Raw genomic sequence first — 19,135 nt, forward strand, 5'->3', positions numbered from 1 at the left:
CATGCCCAACCCACAAAATTCAGCATTTCAATCACTTAAGATGTATTAAAAAAAAACACCAAAAACATAATGTTGGCAGTGGTTATGTCCAGGTGGTAGGAATTTAGGCTAACAATCACTTACCATGAACCAGGGAACATACTAAGCATTAAGAATCTTAAAACTATTATTTTTATTATAAGAAGTCCCTTACGTGTCTAAGAGTACAGGAGCAGGCTTTTTACATCTATTTGCTCAAATACTCAGAACCTTGCAAGGTAGGGATTTTTTAATCCCATTTTACCAGTTTGAAAAACCAAGAGGACACAAGCGGTTCTGAAGACTGTCCAAGGTCACATCATAGACATTGGTGAAGCCGTGATGGAAACCCTTGTCAGCTGACTCTACCCTCAGGCAGGACATGTACACACCCTTCCTACTACTGCAATAGCCTAACTGGGAACCTTCCCTCCAGCCTCACCTTATTCTAAGCTCTCCTCATCCAGAGCTATTTTGATTCTGTGTAGCAGACATGGCACTATGGTTGCAAATCTCACAATTTTCCATGGCAGGGAAACAGGACATTCACTCCTCTGGTGTCTCCACACACACTGACCTTCCTAAAAGGCAAAGCTATAAAGTTATCTCCCACTTTCAAGTACTTCAGTGGCTCCTCCTCAGTCAGGATAAACTCCTGAACTCACAAGCCTTCACAGTCTGACTTCTGCAGCCTCCACACACTCCCCAAACAGACTGTTCTCCTGCCATTCAAGCATCTTCAGGATGCAGCCACACTCCCTTGTATTTCTAGGTCATTACACATATTGTTTCCTACCTGAAAAGTCTTTTAAACCTACATCTACTCAGCTAATAATTAGTTATCCGAGACTTAGGTAGGTGTGAGCTTCTCTGGAAAAATCATTAATTATATTCCCTGTGTGATATCAGGTTCCCTTTTAGGAGATCCCACAGGACCCCCAAACACGGCACAGTACAATGTATTCTAACTGCTAGTTCACTGGCTTCTGGTCCTACCAGACTACAGGCTCCTTCAGGCCTGGGATATGCCTTTTGTATCTGCAATGCCATGACCGAGCACCAAGGCTAGTAGAGAGCTCATGTTCAATAACTACTTGTGGGATGACTAAAGGACCTAGTACAGTAGAAGAAACAGACACATATACAACCAAGTAAAAAATAAAACAGGATACGCGTGAAAATAAGAAAGATGAGAAAGAGTGTGGCAGGATGCCAAGTAGAAACGGGTAGGAAAATCTGGGGGAATCCTGGGATTTCCTTACCTGATTTCTCAGTTTCTTCAAATCCTGCAGCTGTTGCCAATGAATATCATGACCATGACTGTCTATTCTGAACGAGGTACTGGGCAAAGCACTTCATAGAAAATGAACTCATAACCACCCTGTGCATTTCACTGATGAGGAAATTCGGACTCCAGAATCAAGACACGGGCCCAATGTTAGACAATCAATGGCAGAAGCAAGATTTCAATCCTGTTTTCATTTTTGGAATTCTCCAGGCAAGAACACTGGAGTTGGTTGCCATTCCCTTCTTTGGCAGATTCTTTATCATCTGAGACACCAGGGAAGCCCAAAAGTGAAATCTCCTCCCCAAATACTAAAGTTTGATAGCTTTGAAGTGAAGTCGCTCAGTCATGTCCAACTCTTTGCAACCCCATGGACTGTAGCCCACCAGGCTTCTCTGTCAATGGGATTCTCCAGGCAAGAATACTGGAGTGGGGTGCCATTTACCTTCTCCAGGGGATCTTCCCAACCCAGGGATCGAACCCAGGTCTCCTGCATTGCCGGCAGATGCTTTAACCTCTGAGCCACCAGGGAAGGCCTTGATAGCTTTAGTTAAACCCAATTAAACCAATAAGGTTGAACTAGGATCTTTTTAACCATTCAAGTAAAAATGTACCTTATTATACACTTTCTGGCTTCTTAAATTGTGTATCTTGAATAAAACTTAATTCTTTATGGATGCTTCAGGACCATTCCTGAATTCATCTCTGAGGGTGCCGTAAAATAGTAATGCCATAAGGAGTAACTGGAAAATCAGACTACTGTCTCAGATGGTAAAGAATCCACCTGCAACGTAGGAGACCTGGGTTTGATCCTTGGGTTGGAAAGACCCCCTGGAGAAGGGAACGGTTGGTTACCCACTCCAGTATTCTGGCCTGGAGAATTCTATGGACAGAGGAGCCTAGCAGGCTATAGTCCATGGGGTCACAAAGAGTCAGACAGGACTGAACGACTTTCACTACAGCCTCAGCCTCTTACATCACAAGCGTTACAGTGCTTGTAGTGGAGCTCTGACTTACCTGTCCACTCTTATCCCATGCCTCGTTAGAGCTTTTATTTCTTGCTACTGTCAGTATGTTTCTTCTAGTAGCCCATCTGATTTCACTACCTCTAATCTTTCACAGGCTGGGCCGTGATGCTCATAGAAGATGTAGCAGTCATTAGTGCTGTCCAGCAGTCACTTCGGGCTCTTCGCTTTTTAGGCACATGCTTAAGACTGCAATTCCTGGCCATTCTTTTAAATTAGGCATGGCCATGTGATCTGCTTTAGCCAATGATATGGAAATGAAAGTGACAGGTGCCACTTCAGGTCACATATTTTAAAATCCAGTGTCCCTTGATCACCATCTTCCACTCGATCAAAATGGTCATGGAAAACCACATTAAGATGAGTTTCCGAGGGGAGGGAAAGGGAAAAAAAAAAAAAAAAAGATGAGTTTCCATCAGCATGGATCCCTGAGTAACTGAGAGGGGCAGAGTCACCTGTGTAATCCTGCTGGACATGTGGCACGAATGAGAAGTCAACTTTTGTTCTGTTAAGCCACTGAAGTCTTAAGGGTTTCTGTTAATGAAGCCTAATCCAAGCTACCCAGACCAATACACCAGCTTTCTCAGTAAAGAATTCTCACGTAAGTAACTTTATTTACAGATTTTATGATAAACATTTTGCTTGCACAAAGAATTTTCTTTGCATTTGTCTTGGTTCAAAGCTATGTTCAATTTAAAAAAATTTACCAAGTACCTACTATGTACAAAACACTGTGCTAGAAGATGAAGATAATTCATGTCTTGAAAAAGTTTCAGTCTTATGTTGGCAATTGGGGCAAAAAGGCAAATTCTAGTGTTATAACTGTTTAAAGGAGGAACTAGTCCCATGCCTTTTCATACCATTCATGGGGTTCTCAAGCCAAGAATACTGAAGTGGTTTGCCAGCCATAAAATTAAAAGATGCTTACTCCTTGGAAAAGAAGTTATGACCAACCTAGACAGCATATTAAAAAGCAAAGACATTACTTTGCCAACAAAGGTCCATCTAGTCAAGGCTATGGTTTCTCCAGTAGTCATGTACGGATGTGAGAGTTGGCCTATAAAGAAAGCTGAGCGCTGAAGAATTGATGCTTTTGAACTGTGGTGTTGGAGAAGACTCTTGCGAGTCCCTTGGACTGCAAGGAGATCCAACCAGTCCATCCTGAAGGAGATCAGTCCTGGGTGTTCATTGGAAGGACAGATGTTGAAGCTGAAACTCTAATACTTGGGCCACCTGATACAAAGAACTGACTCATTTGAAAAGACCCTGATGCTGGGAAAGATTGAGGGTGGGAGGAGAAGGGGATGACAGAGGATGAGATGGCTGGATGGCATCACTGACTCAGTGGACACAAGTCTGAGTAAGCTCTGGGAGCTGGTGAGGGACAGGGAGGCCTGGCGTGCTGCGGTCCGTAGGGTCGCAAAGAGTCGGACACGACTGAGCAACTGAGCTGAACTGAACTGAGCTCCATGCCGATGGCGAGAAAAGCACACAAGAGTTTCACAAAGAGAGTTCCCATCAAATGGCCCTGACAAATGGGTAAGAACCAACAATTAGAGATTCCAAGGAGTCATTTAGGACAGAAAAAGCAACAAGAGCAAAGACAGTGAGCACAGACAACAAAGAGCAAACAGTTCCAGACTTGGAAAATATTGTAAAATCAAAGGGAATAGCAAGAAATGAGTTTACCCATACTGCCCAGACCAGGGTGGGCTGTGCTTAATTCAAGAGAAGGTAGGAAGCCATTAAAAGCCTAGGCTGGAGGTGGGTAGAAGGTTGGTTCAAGGAGGAGGGGATATATGTATACATATAGCTGGTTCACTTTGGTACATAGCAAAAACTAACACAACATTGTAAGGCAATTACACTCTAAAAAAGAAAGACAATAGATAAGAAAGAAAATGTATAAGAAGGTATAATTCCAATGATCTTTCCACAAAAGGTAATTATATGATGTTAACTAATTTTATTATAATAATTTTACAACACATATCTGTATCAAATCAAAATGCTGTGTGTTTTAAAATTACAGTGTTACATGTGTCAATTAAATCTTGATAAAGATGGGGGAAAATAAAGAAAAAATAAAAGTCTAGGCTGGGGAAATGAATTACCTAGAAATGATGATAGTACATAGGATAGATGAAAGGAGGCAGGGGGGAAGTTAAGAGAGTTTCTGCAGTAATAAGAGGGAAAGGTATCAATGGCCCCAAATCAGTATAATGATGGTAGGAACCAAAAGAAGCAAATACTACAAACAGTGTGCAGGCTGTAACAATAAAAAATGACAACCAACTTATTGGGGGAAATAAAGGGAAGGCAAGAATCAGTCCTGAGGTGCAGATCCTAGGTAGCTGAGAGGACCATTATTCTAAATAGCTGAGGTTACTCAGAAAAGTGACAAGGGCAAATAAAGTGCTACCATCTGTTTTTCTAATAGCAAGCTCCAGTTTCATCTGAAGAACTACTTCTTGTTTACCCTGTGCTTTACTCCCTGACTTGACACCATTAACCTTATCTCCCACTTTTTCCAGTAAGAACCTCCTGGAACCACCCCAGAGTGTTTTGGGTTCCCCTCTGCCACCTTTCCCATCCTCACTTTCTCATTTCCTCAATTCTCCTTTCTCATCATCACTCATGCCTACCTAGCTGAGTTCACAGCTCAACTCAAGCCTCAGTCCTCATGTAAAACCTTCCTCAAACATATGGATTTCTCTTTTCCAGAGTTTTCATAGTACCTACTATCCTGGAATTCTAAAGACCATATTATTAATGATCATTTTCCTGTGTGCCCTTTATCATCAGAACAAGTCTCATACAATACAGGTTGTGAGATCCCCACAGTTACATTGCCTTGCACACAACATGTACACAATACTTTATTGACAATCCAAAGTAACTTAATCTCTAAGAATATGCACATCTTTTTTCATTAATAATTTATTTTATTAAATCATGATTAGACATGTGAAACAGGGAGATTTCATCACTTAATGTTTCAAAATATCCTTAAGAATCTTTACTCTTAGCAACTGCTATTGCCTTAAGAGACTGAATACACCATTTCGATCATAAATTTTTGTGCCAGCTTCTTTTGAATCTTTTTGACTTGAAAATATACCTAACGCTTCAATGATCAGCACTCCAAGGTTATTCTGATTTGGGAATAACCTAATTTTCCATGAGGTTTATTTACTTTCAGGAACCCAGTAAGTGCTTTTTAACCTACCTTCCTGTTCAACTAGCTATAGTATAGACCATTCAAAGTGTATCGACAGAAAAGTTTGTAAGTTGCTTGTTTGTTACAAAATAGTAGCTGCCTTCATTGGTTCCTCCCTCAATTAATTACAGTGACTCAGTTCAGTTTCTTTCCTTCCTCCTCTGTGCGGGAAACACAAACATAAGTGAAGTCCTTAAGCAATTATAAAACGAGCACGCTTACAAACAGGAATTCAAAAACATTCGTGGGACACTATCCTAATCAAACCTGCTCTTATCACTAAGATATTTCCTCCTGCAAACAAAATCAGAGTAAACAATCGGGAGAAGTGCCAGGGGAAAAGAAGCAAGAGGCGTACTTTGTCAGTCAAGTTGACCCGGGTTCCCGGAACATTTGGCAGCTGGTAGAGCAATAAGCAATGACAACCGCTACCCGTACGCTGCTGATCCCACTCAGGCTTTCCACTTTTCCTTGCTCTTCCCACAGTGAAGGCCCGCCTGACCATGTCCCTCCTCTGCACCAAGGTGCGCAGCGCTGCGGGGTCTCGCGCGCAGGTGACCTAGACCGCTCGGTCCGAGTCCAGCCGTCCTCTTCCCAGAGGCCTGGCAGCCCCTACCGAGGCGAGGTCTCCGTGGGACCGAACTCCCGCCCCGAGCCCCCAGTTTGAGCCGGATTTCATTATTTGGAGACCGCTGGGCCGCGCGCGACCCTTCCTTCCCCCAGCACCAGCGCGCTCGGGCTCTGCGCCCCGGCGACCCGTAACCTCGGGTAGCGGGGGAGGGGAGGGAAAGGGTGGCGGCGACCGTTACTCCAAAGACTACCCGCCCCGACGCGCGCAGGACCGGTCCTTACCGCAGCGGGAAGGGAGGCAGGGGGGAGGCGGCGCCCGGGACGAAGCGGGCGGGAAGGTGGGGGCGACGGCTTAGGCGGGGGCGGCAGCCGCGGGGGACCCCGGCGGGTGCCCACGACGCGGTGGGCCGCCTGGGCGCCGCCATAGTGGGGACGCAGCCGCAGGCGGAGCGCGCGGCCGCGACCCTGGGACGGCGGGACCACCAATCCGGCTCTCCGCCTCGGCGCCCTCGCCGGGGGTCGGGAATTCGCGGCCAATCGACGCGCGGGAGCCAGGCGGGGCACCGGGCTGACCAATGCGGGGCTGCGCTGAGAGCAGTGGGCGGGCGCACCCCAGAGGAGCCCGCTATCACAGGAGCCCCGAGTTCTGCAACCCGCCCATCCCTCTCCCCTCCGCCCCGCCCCGCGCGGACCGGGGCTGCTGGCGGGGTGCCGGGTCAGTCCTGCCGGACTGACGCCCGGCCCTGCTGCCTCCGCTCCGATGCTCGCCCCTGGTTCCCCGGAGCCCGTCCGCCGCCTGGAGGAATCCTCCACCCGCAGCTTCACACCCTGGAGGGTGCCCGTTCGGGATGTGGGTTTCTGACGGCCGCAGGGCTCACGGTCCGCCGAGATAATCCCTCGAGAGCCTGTTCTCGGTCGTGAGGGGGCCAGGGGTCCACGGTCACTCCACGCCGAGGGACGCAGGCATCCACCCCAGACCCAGACTAAGACCCGAGGTTGTGGACCTCAGGTTGGGCGACTCTGCCCAATCCTGTGTAGTGGGTGGGTACAGGGGTCGCTGGCTGCCCTTATTGCTTTACAGCCTCACACTTTACAGTTTCTATTCCGGGACCTATCCGCCCCATTTCGTCTACCCGTCGCAGCTCCGGAGATCCCAGCTTTCTCCCACCCTCCTGGGGCACAATTTAAAACACAATTACCCCTCGCGGGAATTTACGGGAGAGGAAGAACTGTCCGGCTGCGATCTTTGGTTGCCAACCCTGAGACTTTACCTCACCAAACGTGGGCAGTTTGTTCGGATAAAAAGGCTTCTGAGGGGTGACCGGTGAGTTGGCTGAGACCTGGGCCTGACTGCAGGCACGAGGGCCTGTTCTGTGGGACTTGAATTTCATCACCTCTTTAAGTTTCCCAGGGGATTATTACATTTGACCAAAACAAAAGTTTCTAGAAAAATAATCAGCTGTTGAGAAAGAACTGCTGGGGTTGCACCAGGGACTTCCCTGCCTGTCCTGCAGCACGGCTGGGGATGGTAGGTCAGTGAGAGGGAGGGAGGTCCCAGACCCTGCTAAGTCTGGAGAAAGGTTCCTTTCCTCCAAAGATGTGTGTTCCCAGGGCTTGCCAATCCATTAAGGCCTGGCTCTGTCCATTCTCCCCTGGGAATCCTTGGGTGTTGGACAAAAGAGTCAACCTCCCTTTCCTTGGCCCCAGGAGGAAATTGGCACAGAAAAGTATCTTTGAAACCTGCTGCTCCTCCTTTCCCCACAGACACCAGAGGTGGCAGCTACCTCCCAAGCCCCAGGACACAAAGCAGCATTGAGTTGCTGAGCTGACCCAAGAATTTCCGGCACCTGGCCAGAGCCAAGAACTAGACCAGCTGGAACAGCTCTGCTGTGCCCAGTTCACCAGTCCCTCCCTGCCCTGCTGCTGCTCTATCCTTGTCCACCTGGACCTCAGGAACCCACTGCTGGTCAAAGGGACTGGGTCGTCCTCCAGGGAGGTGTCTCACCAACTACAGGCAGATCAGAAAGGTTTCAGGATCCAAGGGAAGGGGGATGGGGGGCAATCTCTTGCTCTTCAAGCACCTAAAATGTCCTGCCTTCTTTCAAGCTGGTTCTACAGTTTTTATGGAACAGACACTGGTATAAACTTACACCTGCTCAATGAAGTTAATAAGTGGGGTTGAGATGAGATCAAACTCAGTTCTTTCTACAGGTTGTGGAAGTGGTCTGGTTCTCCCTCTATTAGCTTTTCCATCCCATCTCTAAGGCAAGAGAAGTAAAAGGACGTGCTCTCGACCAAAGGGCCTCTTCTCCCCAGGTCCCCATCACACACAGCCAAAGGACCAGAACTTAACAAAAGAGTCCATCTCTTTAGGAGGGCCTTCAAGAGCCTCCTTAAAATGCATGGCCCTGCTCCAGAGCCTGTGGACTCTAGGCACACTCCCAGCCTGACCCTGAGCCATCAGGCTCCTTGGGGCAGACACAGCCAATCCTCTGCTCAACACATTTTATTGCTAAGGACAAGGTGATGCACCAGTTTTCAAAATAATTTGGTTTATAGCGTTCATACGTAACAAAAAAACAGGGAGTATTATAAATCTGATTCTTGTATACACAGGGTATAAGTGTGAAGCCCTCCAATCCTGGGCCCAGGCAAACAAATTCATGAGGAGCAAAAACCTGTTTAACCCCTTCAGTGTTGCCCTCCAGTCCCGCCCCCACCCCCGAAATCAGCTCCCTCCCACCCCTAGACCAAGGGGCGTATCTAAACCTGCCCCTGGCCTCCAGTGGCCCCAGTTCATCTTAACCCTCCCAGCCCCTGCATGATTGCAATTTTCCACTGACAGAATCACTCGCCAGGCTCTGCCTGCTTCCATTATTAGATCTCCCTTTGGATTATTCCCCACCCACACCCTCTAATACTGTCCACAGGCGCTCTGTGCCCCAAGTGATATGGGAACACACACCCATGTTACCCTATCTTCTTCAAGAGAGGGTAAACAGCTGGCTTAACTCCTCAGCACCTCCATCTCATCACTGCAGCTTTGCCACCACTCCCTTGAGGCAGTTCTAGGGACAGACAGATGCCACAGCCATCTCCAGCCAACCCCTAGGGGCCCTTACTCAGCTCAGCTGAGGGCAGAATTTCACATTTTTGTTGCCCTGGATAGGCAAGGAAGAAAGTAAAGGCCAGGGGCTGGCAGAAGCTGGTCCAGACCAAACATACATACCAACGCACACACACACCCCCCACACACACACCCACACCCACACACATAAATACAAAAGGGGTTAGGGGGGCAAGCACCAGCACCTATGCCTCGTTGGTGCAGGTGATCGTTAGGAAGCTAAGTCCGAGGCCAGGAACAGGGTAACCAGCCCAGCCAGCACAGTCGACCCACTGCAGACCAGGGCCAGTGCAGCCATAGCATTCCAGTGCTTAGCCCATCAGCTGGGAGTTCATCGTCTGCTGCCACACGTCCAAGAAGGGCTCATCCTTGCACTTCAGCGGAATGCGATGAGGGTGGGGTGAGAAGATGATGGGGTCGGTTAGTTCATTCCTTTTCATTTTACAATTCACTTTAGAGTTCCAAGTGTCTGCTGTGCTGTGGAACCCCAGAGTGCTTTCGCCTTTGCTGACTGGGACTCTCTCAGCTGCTGGAAGCACCTACTCCATGATGGCCCGGTATAGTGCAGGCTCGATGTAATCTTCCCGGTACCTTGAGTTGATAACTCGTTGCCGTTTCTTCTCCTGCTTAACCTCTTTCTCCGTGAAAATCTCATTGAAGCGCATGTCTGAGGCTACTGACTATAGAAGAATAGGCAAACCAAATAAATGAGCACCGTGTGGCCAATGCCCCCACCTCCCGAAGAAAAAACAAAGGGTCACGCCCTTGCTTTCTTCCCTCCCTCCCAGAGGGGAACCAAGGACACACAGAAAACACGCTCACCAGTCTAGACTTGACTCTCTTGGGAAGCTCTTCATCTAGCGTGTACACGTCATCTCTCTTAACCACAAGCTGTGAGCCATCCTCAAACTCCACCTACCAAGGAAACAAAGGCCTTAAGCTAAGATATCCTGTTGCTCCCTGGTCCACCACGCACAGTGGCCATTTCCTGCAGACACAGGAAGGGTTTAGAACACTGAAGCAAGGCCTGCCATGTCTGAAGTCACAACCGGCAGACTGGACACAGGGCAGCCCCAGCTCTGAAAAGCATTGTGATGGATACCTTAAGCTCTCCTCTCCTAAGAGCAAGGACTTGCCCCGCCTCTGGCTCAAGAGGAAACACTGAATTAACCAAGCACCAGCCTCCCCCCATCCCCAGCAAAGCCTTTGGTTACCTGGTACATCTGGATGGGGTGGGAGGCCACAAACTTGGCTCCATAGACTTGGCCATCTGTCCATCTCACCTGGACTACTTCCCCTTCAGCAGGAGGACCCAGCTGGAGACAGTCCTGACTCTGAGGGAACAGTAAGGAAGAAGGGTGAAACGGAGGTCCATTTGAGAGACCTGCTTAAGTCCTCATCTACCTGCTATCTCTGCTGGCTGCTGCTGTTCCAGGTGCAAAAAAAAGCAGCTATAATAAGCTTAATAAATGTAGAAGACAACTACCATCATCAAGAACCTTTCTCATGTTCCTTCAACTGTCTAAGGGACAGGTGACAGGGTTCTGCCAAGAAGAAATACTCAAATTATACTCAACTATTTTAAGAGAGGGGTTCTTAACAGGAAAGTAATAAAAGACCACCTACCGTGGGACTTGGCAAAAAACTTTAGCACTCTGACTCCCTGCAGAAGGGGGCACCCTAAGGCTGGGTGGAATCCTCGCTGCATTCCCAGTAGAGAGCCTGTTATATAATTTGGTCAGTGTGTGAGCATGCTCATGGCAGCTGAATCAAAGGTCTGATGGGTAGAAATGGGAGAAGGTGCTTGGGGACGTGGCCCAAAAAATACACCTTGGAACAGGAATGGGACAGAGTCTAAAATGCCAAATATCTAAAATTCCAACTGCTCTTTCCAATTTCCACTCATGACAAGAGGAAGGTTCTACATGCCAATTCATTTATTGAATAGAAATGACTTTATACTGTACTGCCAACTCATTATTGACCAGTTACTCAGTAACTCTATTGTGTTATGAATTCAACAGTTAAATAGAAAGCACTGCCCCACAAAAGAATCTGAGGTGGAAGTTTTAACTGGTCAAATATCTGATCTTTGATAAACACTGATCTTTGATAAATCACTTAAGTTCTCAGATATTCAGTTTTCCCTCCGATAACAGCAGTTCTCAAAGTATGGTCTACACACTTTAGGGAGATTCCTGAGCCACCGGCAGGGAGCAAGCAAGGGCATGATAATTTTCACAATAATATTAAAACATTAGTCTCTTTCACTGTGCTGACATTTTTGCAGTGATGGTGTAACACCTAGAAAGTGTGCAATTGCTGGCACCACAGTACAGATTGAGGCAACAACCCTGAGGTCTACTACTTGTTACTACATTCTTAGCCACTGTGTACTCATGATTTAGGAACAAAAGAGAAAAACCTGTAGCCAAAAAAACAAAACAAAATCTGTAACCACAAAACAATGTCCCTTTGATAAAGCAGAAAAAATTATCTTGTTAAACCACAATCTTTAAGTACATGTGTAGATACTCAGAAGACATTTTCTGTTGCACACTGAAGCATGATGGCTGTCCTGAGAAAAAGCACAGGGCAACTGAGTTGTAAGAAGTAACTGCTTTTCTCATGAAACACCAGTTTTATTTGAGGAAAAAAAAAAAAGACAAACAGGTTATTCAGACTTGGGTACTGGCAGACATCTTGAAAATAAATGAAGTGAGCCTTTCATTTCAGGGAAAACGGACTGACAGTACTGCCAGTAATAAAACCTAAGTTTTCAAGCACACGTTATAATTTCAGAAAAGTCTTATCACCACCATGAGCTTGACGCTCCCTAAAATTTAAAGACTTTTCTGAGATTCGTGCTACAAATGAGAAAGTGGTTTTTTGGTACTGTATGATAAAATTTAACAATACCTGAAAGATCTGCATAGCCCATTACACCTACATGGATGAGAGTTCAAAATCACGCATGGGTGAAAGATCCATTCTCAGTGTAAGACAGACCAACAGAACTTAAAGAGAGTATGCTCACCAAGCTGCCTTCAGAGTCCACACTGCAGCTAACTGTTAAGGAACTACTATCCCATGAGGTTTGGTGTAGTATCAAAGTAGAATGAACACAATCATCTGGAAGGCTATTTAAATACTCACTTTTCCAACTGCTTCTCTATGTGAGACCAGGTTTTCTTCATACACTTTAACCAAAACAATATATTCCAACAAACTGAAGCTGTGACATTAAAGGAGTTTACAAAATTATAGAAAAGTGGCACTCCTCTAATACTTTTTGTTTTACTTCAAGTTGTTAAAAACAATGGACTGTTTCAAATCAATCTCAGTTTTAATTTCTACTAATAACAAGCAAATAGAAAATCACGAACCTTGTTGATATCACAGGCAGGCGAGGGTTAAGAGACATAATCCACATAAAGCTCCTTAGGGTCCTCAGTAATGTCTAAAAGAGTCCTGAGAGTTCTCTAAGTTACAGATACCTCCTGCTTCTCAGAGCTGGTATTACCCAAGTCTGACAGAGACCCGAGTCAAGAACCTAGCCCAGTGCCTGCCAAACTGGAAGAGCATCACAAAGCATAGCTAGTCTACTGCCACAAACACACCTGATACCATCTTTACTGTTACTACATAGAAGTCTGCCTTACAACTAATGAATGGACTTTTAGCAGCTAAGTTGCTAATGTGTGTGGACGTGTTAAATGAAGAAGTGGCTTCATCCCACTATGTTAGTGCTCGGTCTAACATGAAAAGGCTGGGGGTTGGGTGGGGGAATGGGGACAGAGAGACGAACAACAGGGGAAACCTGAACTGAGTGCTGAGTCCTGAGCCAGAAAACCTAGGACTAAGTCCAGGCAGGGCCTCCAGTGTCTCAGGTGTTGGTAACACAGTCAGGCCAGGCTTATCTCCAAGCAGCTTTTATTCAGCCTCCAAAGCCTTCAACTTATAAAGAACCGGTAAAGCACACTCCACACATCTACCAAGAGGGCATGGTAGAAAAGAGATAACTGGATAATTCTCCCGAAATCACACAGCTGCAGAGCAGGTATTGGCACACTGATCTGATTCCAAAGCTTGGGCTCTTCATCAGAACATCAATGCATCAGAACACCTTTGCAGGTTGTCGCTGTTGTTTTTCAGTCACTAAGCTGTGTCTGACTCTGCGACACCATGGACTGTGGCCCACCAGGCTCCTCTGACCTCCACTATCTCCCAGAGTTTGCTCAAATTCATGTCCATTGAGTTGGTGATGCTATCCAACCATCTCATCCTCTGCCGCCCCCTTCTCCTTTTGCCTTCAATCTTTTCCAGCATCAGGTCTTTTCTAATGAGTTAAGGGTAGTTTGGACTAAAATATAGGCATGTTTCAAGTTACTGCAGAAAACACTGCTTCCTGTAAGCTTCTAGAGAAAGCAGGGTATCCTAGTAGCATACAATTTTCGTTATATAGCAAGACCAGTACAAACACTTCTTTCTGTTTGGGGGCCAAATGATGGAACCATGGGCCTGGCTAGAAAGGGCAGGTGGGCCCACGGTCAGTCAGACCTAGAAGTACCCCCATCCCAAAATGCCCAAGAAGCTCCACACAGACATTACCACTATGTCCTCAGGATAGAGATTGTCGCTGAAGGAGCCGTCATCAAAGTTGACTTCATAGAAGGTCTCAGTGGTGAGCCTTACCACCTCACACTGGTAGAAGCGCCCGTTCTTGTGCTTGCTAATGACCTTCTGGCCTGCAGTGATGCTCTGCAAGGCCCCCTTGGCACGCTGGAGAAAAGAGAGGCTTGGGTTACGCCCATGTTGAGCTGACAGGCCTAGCAAAAGGGGACCAAGATGAGCTGGCTCCTCTTCACCAGGGCAAGAGAAGCATGAGAATGGAAAGGTACAACGGCACAGGTCTTTCCAGATATCCACACCCCAGCCAGGACATGGGAAAACCTAGTGTCACGTTTCCCCCATAATGTAGCTCCTCCCTCATTCGCAACACACAACGTCCTTATACCAACCAACCATCCTGTCTCACCCCAAACCCCCCAAACAGACTCTCGTGACTTCCCTATTGTGAGGAACCGACCAAACAGCACCTACTAATTCACATAGTTCAGACACACATCACAGTGGACGAGCAGCAGGCCCGGGGCCCCCACACAATACTCCACACAGATCTTACCACCAGCTCTACCCTCAGGGTCAGGGCACAAAGACTGAGGTTCCCTGATGTCCTCAGCTGTGTATGACACACAGCTCCCCATTACAAGGACTGTCATGTCTGGGGCCCTCACGTCACCCTTCTTCTCATTCTGAACCTGCCCCTGATGCAAGTAAGATCACAGAGTATCTGGCAGCCTCGAGTCCAACCGCCCCTCCCGAAGCGGCCCAAGCTCTGTGCTCCAGCCACGGCGGCCTCCCTGCTGTCCTCCAAGCACTCGTGCCAAGCGTGTTCCCACCTCAAGGTCTGCGCGCCTCTGTTCCCTCTACCTGAAAGGTTCTTCCCCAGTTCTCTGCACACTGGCTCCCTCACATCCAAGAGTCAGCTCGGGGACAACACTCCTTACTACCTCCTCTTCCGTTCCTGTATCCAGCTTTACTCTTATGCCGCATCTATTAACACTGAATGTTTGTTTCCACACATCTTTCAACCACAGGAAATGCAGCAGGAGGGCAGGCACTGTTATCTCATTCACTAGTGTGTTCCTAGCACCTAAAACTGTGCCTGGGGAATTCCCCGCTGTCCAGTGGTGAGGGCTCCCTGGGTTCAATCCCTGATCAGGGAACTAAGATCCCACAAGCTGCCCGACCAAAATAAATAAATGAAAGTTAAAACAAAACACAAATAACTGTGCCAAACATGCCCAGTACGTGGGTGAGGAATGAATTAGTAAAAGACTCAACAGTACCCACCTTTCCTTATAGCACCAGCCATCTACAGCTGCCAATGTGAAGGTGTGTGGATGGGCAGGAGGATAATGATCACCACACCACTATCCTGTTCCAACACAAAACTCCTACCCCCTTACCAAAATGTACCTCAGGCTTCTATTCCTCCTTCTCTCATTGACTATTTATCTTTCCCTCTTCCTAAGCTCCCAACCCACCCCCCAACCACCTCTTGTGTTCAATAGAATATCTTTATGAAAACAAAGGATCCAGGGACTTCCCTGGTGGTCCAGTGGTTAAGAATCGCCTTGCAGTGCAGGGGATGCGGGTTCGACCCCTGGTCAGGGAAACTAAGATCTCACATGCCATGGAGCAACTAAGCCTGCGAGTCATAACTACCGAGTCTGGGCTGCAACGAACAATGAAAATCATGTCCCGCAACTAAGACCCTAGGCAGCCAAATAAGTAACTAACTAAAGGAGAGGAAGAAAGAGCCAGTCAGCCAAGGCCTTTTCCAAGAGCCAAATGGTTAAGAGGGAGCTCTATCGTGTCCTTCCTTTTATGACTGTTCTTTACCACACTGCTGACAAGTCTTCATGGGCATCCTCTCCACTAGACTGCAGCTCACAGAAGGCACTCTGGCTCCTGACCTGACTGCCCCCGGAGCCCCCAGGTGGGGTGCACACAGCCCCACCACCCCGACAGTACGAGGCCCTCCTAAGCCCCCTGCTGCTCTGCTTCTCTCCACGTCTCTCTCTGCTTCTCAGCTGCTTTCACTGCCTCCTGCTCCACCATCTGCTCCTTCTATTAGGAATCTCCAGAGACCAGTTTCTAATAGGAATTAGCTGTAACTATCCTGTTAAATGCTGATAATATCCAAATTTTCATCCAGTGGATCCAACTGCCTCCTGGTACCTCAGCCAGAATGTTCCAGCAATATCAAAGTCTACAGGTCCTTCCCTCCTTTTCTACCTCCCCCGCTTTCCCCTACAAACCAGCCCAGGCCCATCTCAGCTCCTGAATGCAGTTAACACCGGATGAGCATCCCTTCCACCTTCCAGGAAGTAGCCCGAGTCATCTTGAATCCGCACCCGCTCACCTCCCCCTTCCTCTCCCCTTGACAGTCAACAGACCCCATCAGTTCCACCCACTGCGGGATCCAGCGCTGGCTGTGATCCTAAAACTCTGCCTCTGTGTTCCCACTTCAGACCTCAACTGCTCACGTAGGCTAACTGGTCTCCTGGCCTCGAATTCTTATTCCTTTAATCCTTTCTTCAAACCAGAACCGTTTTAAAAAATATAGCTCAAAGTCATAATACTGGACAAGTTCCCCTCTCCTAATGGAAGAAAGGTCAGACTCCTAACCGAGCGTGGCAGCCCAGGGCCCTCCTCCTCTGGCACTGCCTGCCTTTCCAGTACCATCCCCCGCCAGGTTCCCAGAATCAGTCTTACACGTTCCTCCTCCTGAGGCTGGCTCATTCTGTTTCTGAAGACTTGACCACCTCCTGCTCACAATTCCCCTTTAAGACCCACATCAATGCCACCTTCAATCCAAACCTTTTCATGCAGCTTTCACTAAGCTTCACCGTTTAGAGAAAATCAGTACCACGTAGGGTTCATGGTGTACTACTCTTCCTGTAATTTCACATTTACAGGATGTGATGCGATGTCCCTGACACCCAGATTAACAAGACACTGACCCTCAAGGAGTTTACCCAGGAGGAGAGACAAACAAGGCATCAACCACAAGGCAGGTGATACCCCAGGATTAGGAAATACAAGGCAGGAAGCAGAGATGGACAGGGGCCACCTCCTAACCCCACACTCATTAGCATCTCCAAGAAGCATAGTGCTTGAGGAAATAACTTGCTGACACAACAAATGAACAGCCTCCAGAGAAAATGACTCAGGAAAAACGGTCAAGCGGATTCCAGAACCGCAGCCTCCTCACCTCCAAATTAGGGATCTTGTGCCGGAAGCAGGTGATGAAGACAACGAAAGGCCAGTCGTCTGGCTGCATCATCACGCCTGCAGCCTGAGCGCAGCTCACGTGGAAGGCAGTTGGGCAACGGCCGTGAGAACACTGCACACAGCAGCCAGCCGTTCTTTTCCTCCGTTTCTTACAGAAGACACATTTCTACAACACAGGGGAAGTAGGCCAGTGATGACAGGACTACAACACAGGGGAAGTAGGCCAATGATTACAGGAACCGGGACGGTCTCCTCTACTGCTCCCCCAAATGCACAGAGCCACACACACAAGAGCCAACCTGCTTCCCAAAACATGACGGTATATACGCCCTCTGTTAATCTCGTATCTGATCACAGACACCCTCAAAAAGTAGTTTTAACCAGAGGGTGAGAACTGTAAGACACGACCAAAACCAAGGGGCACAAGACCAGTCAGGGGGTGTCCTCATTAAGCGCTGTGTTCCCCTCTACCCAGAGCCTTGGAAACAGGGAAAGGATGCACAGTCACATGCCCATCTCTCTCTCCTTACCAGTTTGAAGCGGGGCAGGGGAATTTTGCTCACATCCACTGGACTTCTTTCTGCAATGTTGACAAATCTTGCTTCCAGAATCGCCACCGCACAAGAGACATGGACCCATCTGCCAAAAAGGCAAAGGCCACTTCAGTCCCCCCAGGCTCTATGGCTTTCTTGTCTTTGTTTTTTTCCCCAGGCAAGGCTTATTGGGGCCCTGCTGTAGCAAGGGGGAGCAAGAACAAAGAACAAGTTCCCTTGCTTGCTTGCTCCTTGCAGGGTGGGGAGGCAAGCTTGCAACTTATATAGGATGAGAGTAACGTGTGCCTAGGGGTCAGGCCAGAGGGGTAGCTTAGACGGTCTGCCCACCCTTCTGGTGGTGCTGAGTGCAGGGTGCATGTTCAGTACCCGCTTTTGTTCCCAACACCCTGTTTTTGCTCCAGGTTCTTCAACTGGCTAAATGGCTATCGTGGTGCTCCTTTTTAACCCTGTTTGTTTAACCTTTTGGTTAAGTTTGGGTCTTCTAGGTTCCAACAGTTCGAAGTAAGGCTTCAAGATGGCTCAAAGAGTTCAACCCATTCTGGAAGAGAGTGGCCCAGGTCCCTATAGGACCTTGGAACAGTCAGTGAGGTGTAGGCAACAGTCTGTGGCCCCTGTCCAGCATAAGAAGCTTCAGAAGATGAGACCTTTGGCCTCTTAGAGTAAGAGGACAGAGGTGGGGAGGCGGGGGTGAAGGGCAAGGGGAATGAGACAGACTGGGACCTGGGACCCTCTGCCATGGTGCTGCAGTGCTTGCACCTGGACAAATTTCTCCTCAGGCAACAAAGTACAAAGAAACTGTAGAGGACTAAAAATAAATGTGCACATGCACAGCTGGGGCAAATTCTGGACAAAAAGATACAGAGACCAAAAACTCAATTGCTGCTTTTGAAGAGCCTGGCCTCTTCTGATGTGGGCCTCCTGTGGTGCTTCCTCCCTCCCCCAGTGTGACCCCTGAACTTCCCAGCAAGGTCCTGAGACCCAGAGAGTTAAGACCAGAAGTATCTCCCACACTGAGTAGGAAAAGGTCCCCACCATACTGTTCCAGGTCAGCACAGCATCACACTGCTTACACCACTCACTCACAGCCTGTTGCTAAATAAACAGAGCCACAGCTAACTGGGGGTATGGCATGGTTTAGGAAGTAAGAATAAATTAGAGAACTCCCTACAGATCTCTTTAATTGGAGGACCTGGGCACTTCCTCAAAATATCTCCAAATGGGCCCCAATCTGCCAGGGTCAAAATGACCTGTCCCTTCTGCTCCCTTCGTCCACCTCAGAATCACTCTTTCGTTTCTGGTCCAGACCCATTTACTCTGAGAGGTGTGTTCAATGGACATCCTTAGAGAATTAAAGTTTGGGGCATCTGGAGAAACTAACACGCACCTAGATGGGCTCCACTGAGATGGTGAGTGCTCTCAGGATCAGGCCAGGTGAAAACCACGTGGGGCCACCTGCAGTGTGTGAGTGGGGAC

General features: G+C 47.9%; 2 protein-coding genes across 5 annotated transcripts in view; both read right to left on the reverse strand.

The window, feature by feature from the left end:
* ST3GAL3 (ST3 beta-galactoside alpha-2,3-sialyltransferase 3) overlaps nucleotides 1-6,641 on the reverse strand; it is a 204,236-nt gene extending 197,595 nt beyond the window's left edge. Inside the window, exon 1 of one of the 2 annotated variants that reach the window (XM_043461581.1) lies at nucleotides 6,401-6,641. The gene's annotated coding sequence lies outside the window, so the exon portion shown is untranslated. The remainder of the gene's footprint in view (nucleotides 1-6,400) is intronic. The other variant, XM_043461580.1, reaches the window with a different exon arrangement.
* A 1,967-nt stretch (nucleotides 6,642-8,608) lies between these two features.
* Nucleotides 8,609-19,135, reverse strand: part of KDM4A (lysine demethylase 4A) — a 40,166-nt gene continuing 29,639 nt past the window's right edge. For all 3 annotated transcript variants that reach the window (XM_043461562.1, XM_043461563.1, XM_043461564.1), the window contains exons 17-22: nucleotides 17,639-17,747; nucleotides 17,089-17,274; nucleotides 13,857-14,027; nucleotides 10,460-10,579; nucleotides 10,068-10,160; nucleotides 8,609-9,925 (exon numbers count right to left, since the gene is read on the reverse strand). In XM_043461562.1, coding sequence (XP_043317497.1) covers nucleotides 9,785-9,925; nucleotides 10,068-10,160; nucleotides 10,460-10,579; nucleotides 13,857-14,027; nucleotides 17,089-17,274; nucleotides 17,639-17,747 — 820 coding nt within the window. In that variant the 3' untranslated portion in view covers nucleotides 8,609-9,784. The remainder of the gene's footprint in view (nucleotides 9,926-10,067; nucleotides 10,161-10,459; nucleotides 10,580-13,856; nucleotides 14,028-17,088; nucleotides 17,275-17,638; nucleotides 17,748-19,135) is intronic.

This window comes from Cervus canadensis, chromosome 2 (assembly GCF_019320065.1).
Source record: "Cervus canadensis isolate Bull #8, Minnesota chromosome 2, ASM1932006v1, whole genome shotgun sequence".
Classification (NCBI taxonomy): Eukaryota; Metazoa; Chordata; class Mammalia; order Artiodactyla; family Cervidae; genus Cervus; species Cervus canadensis.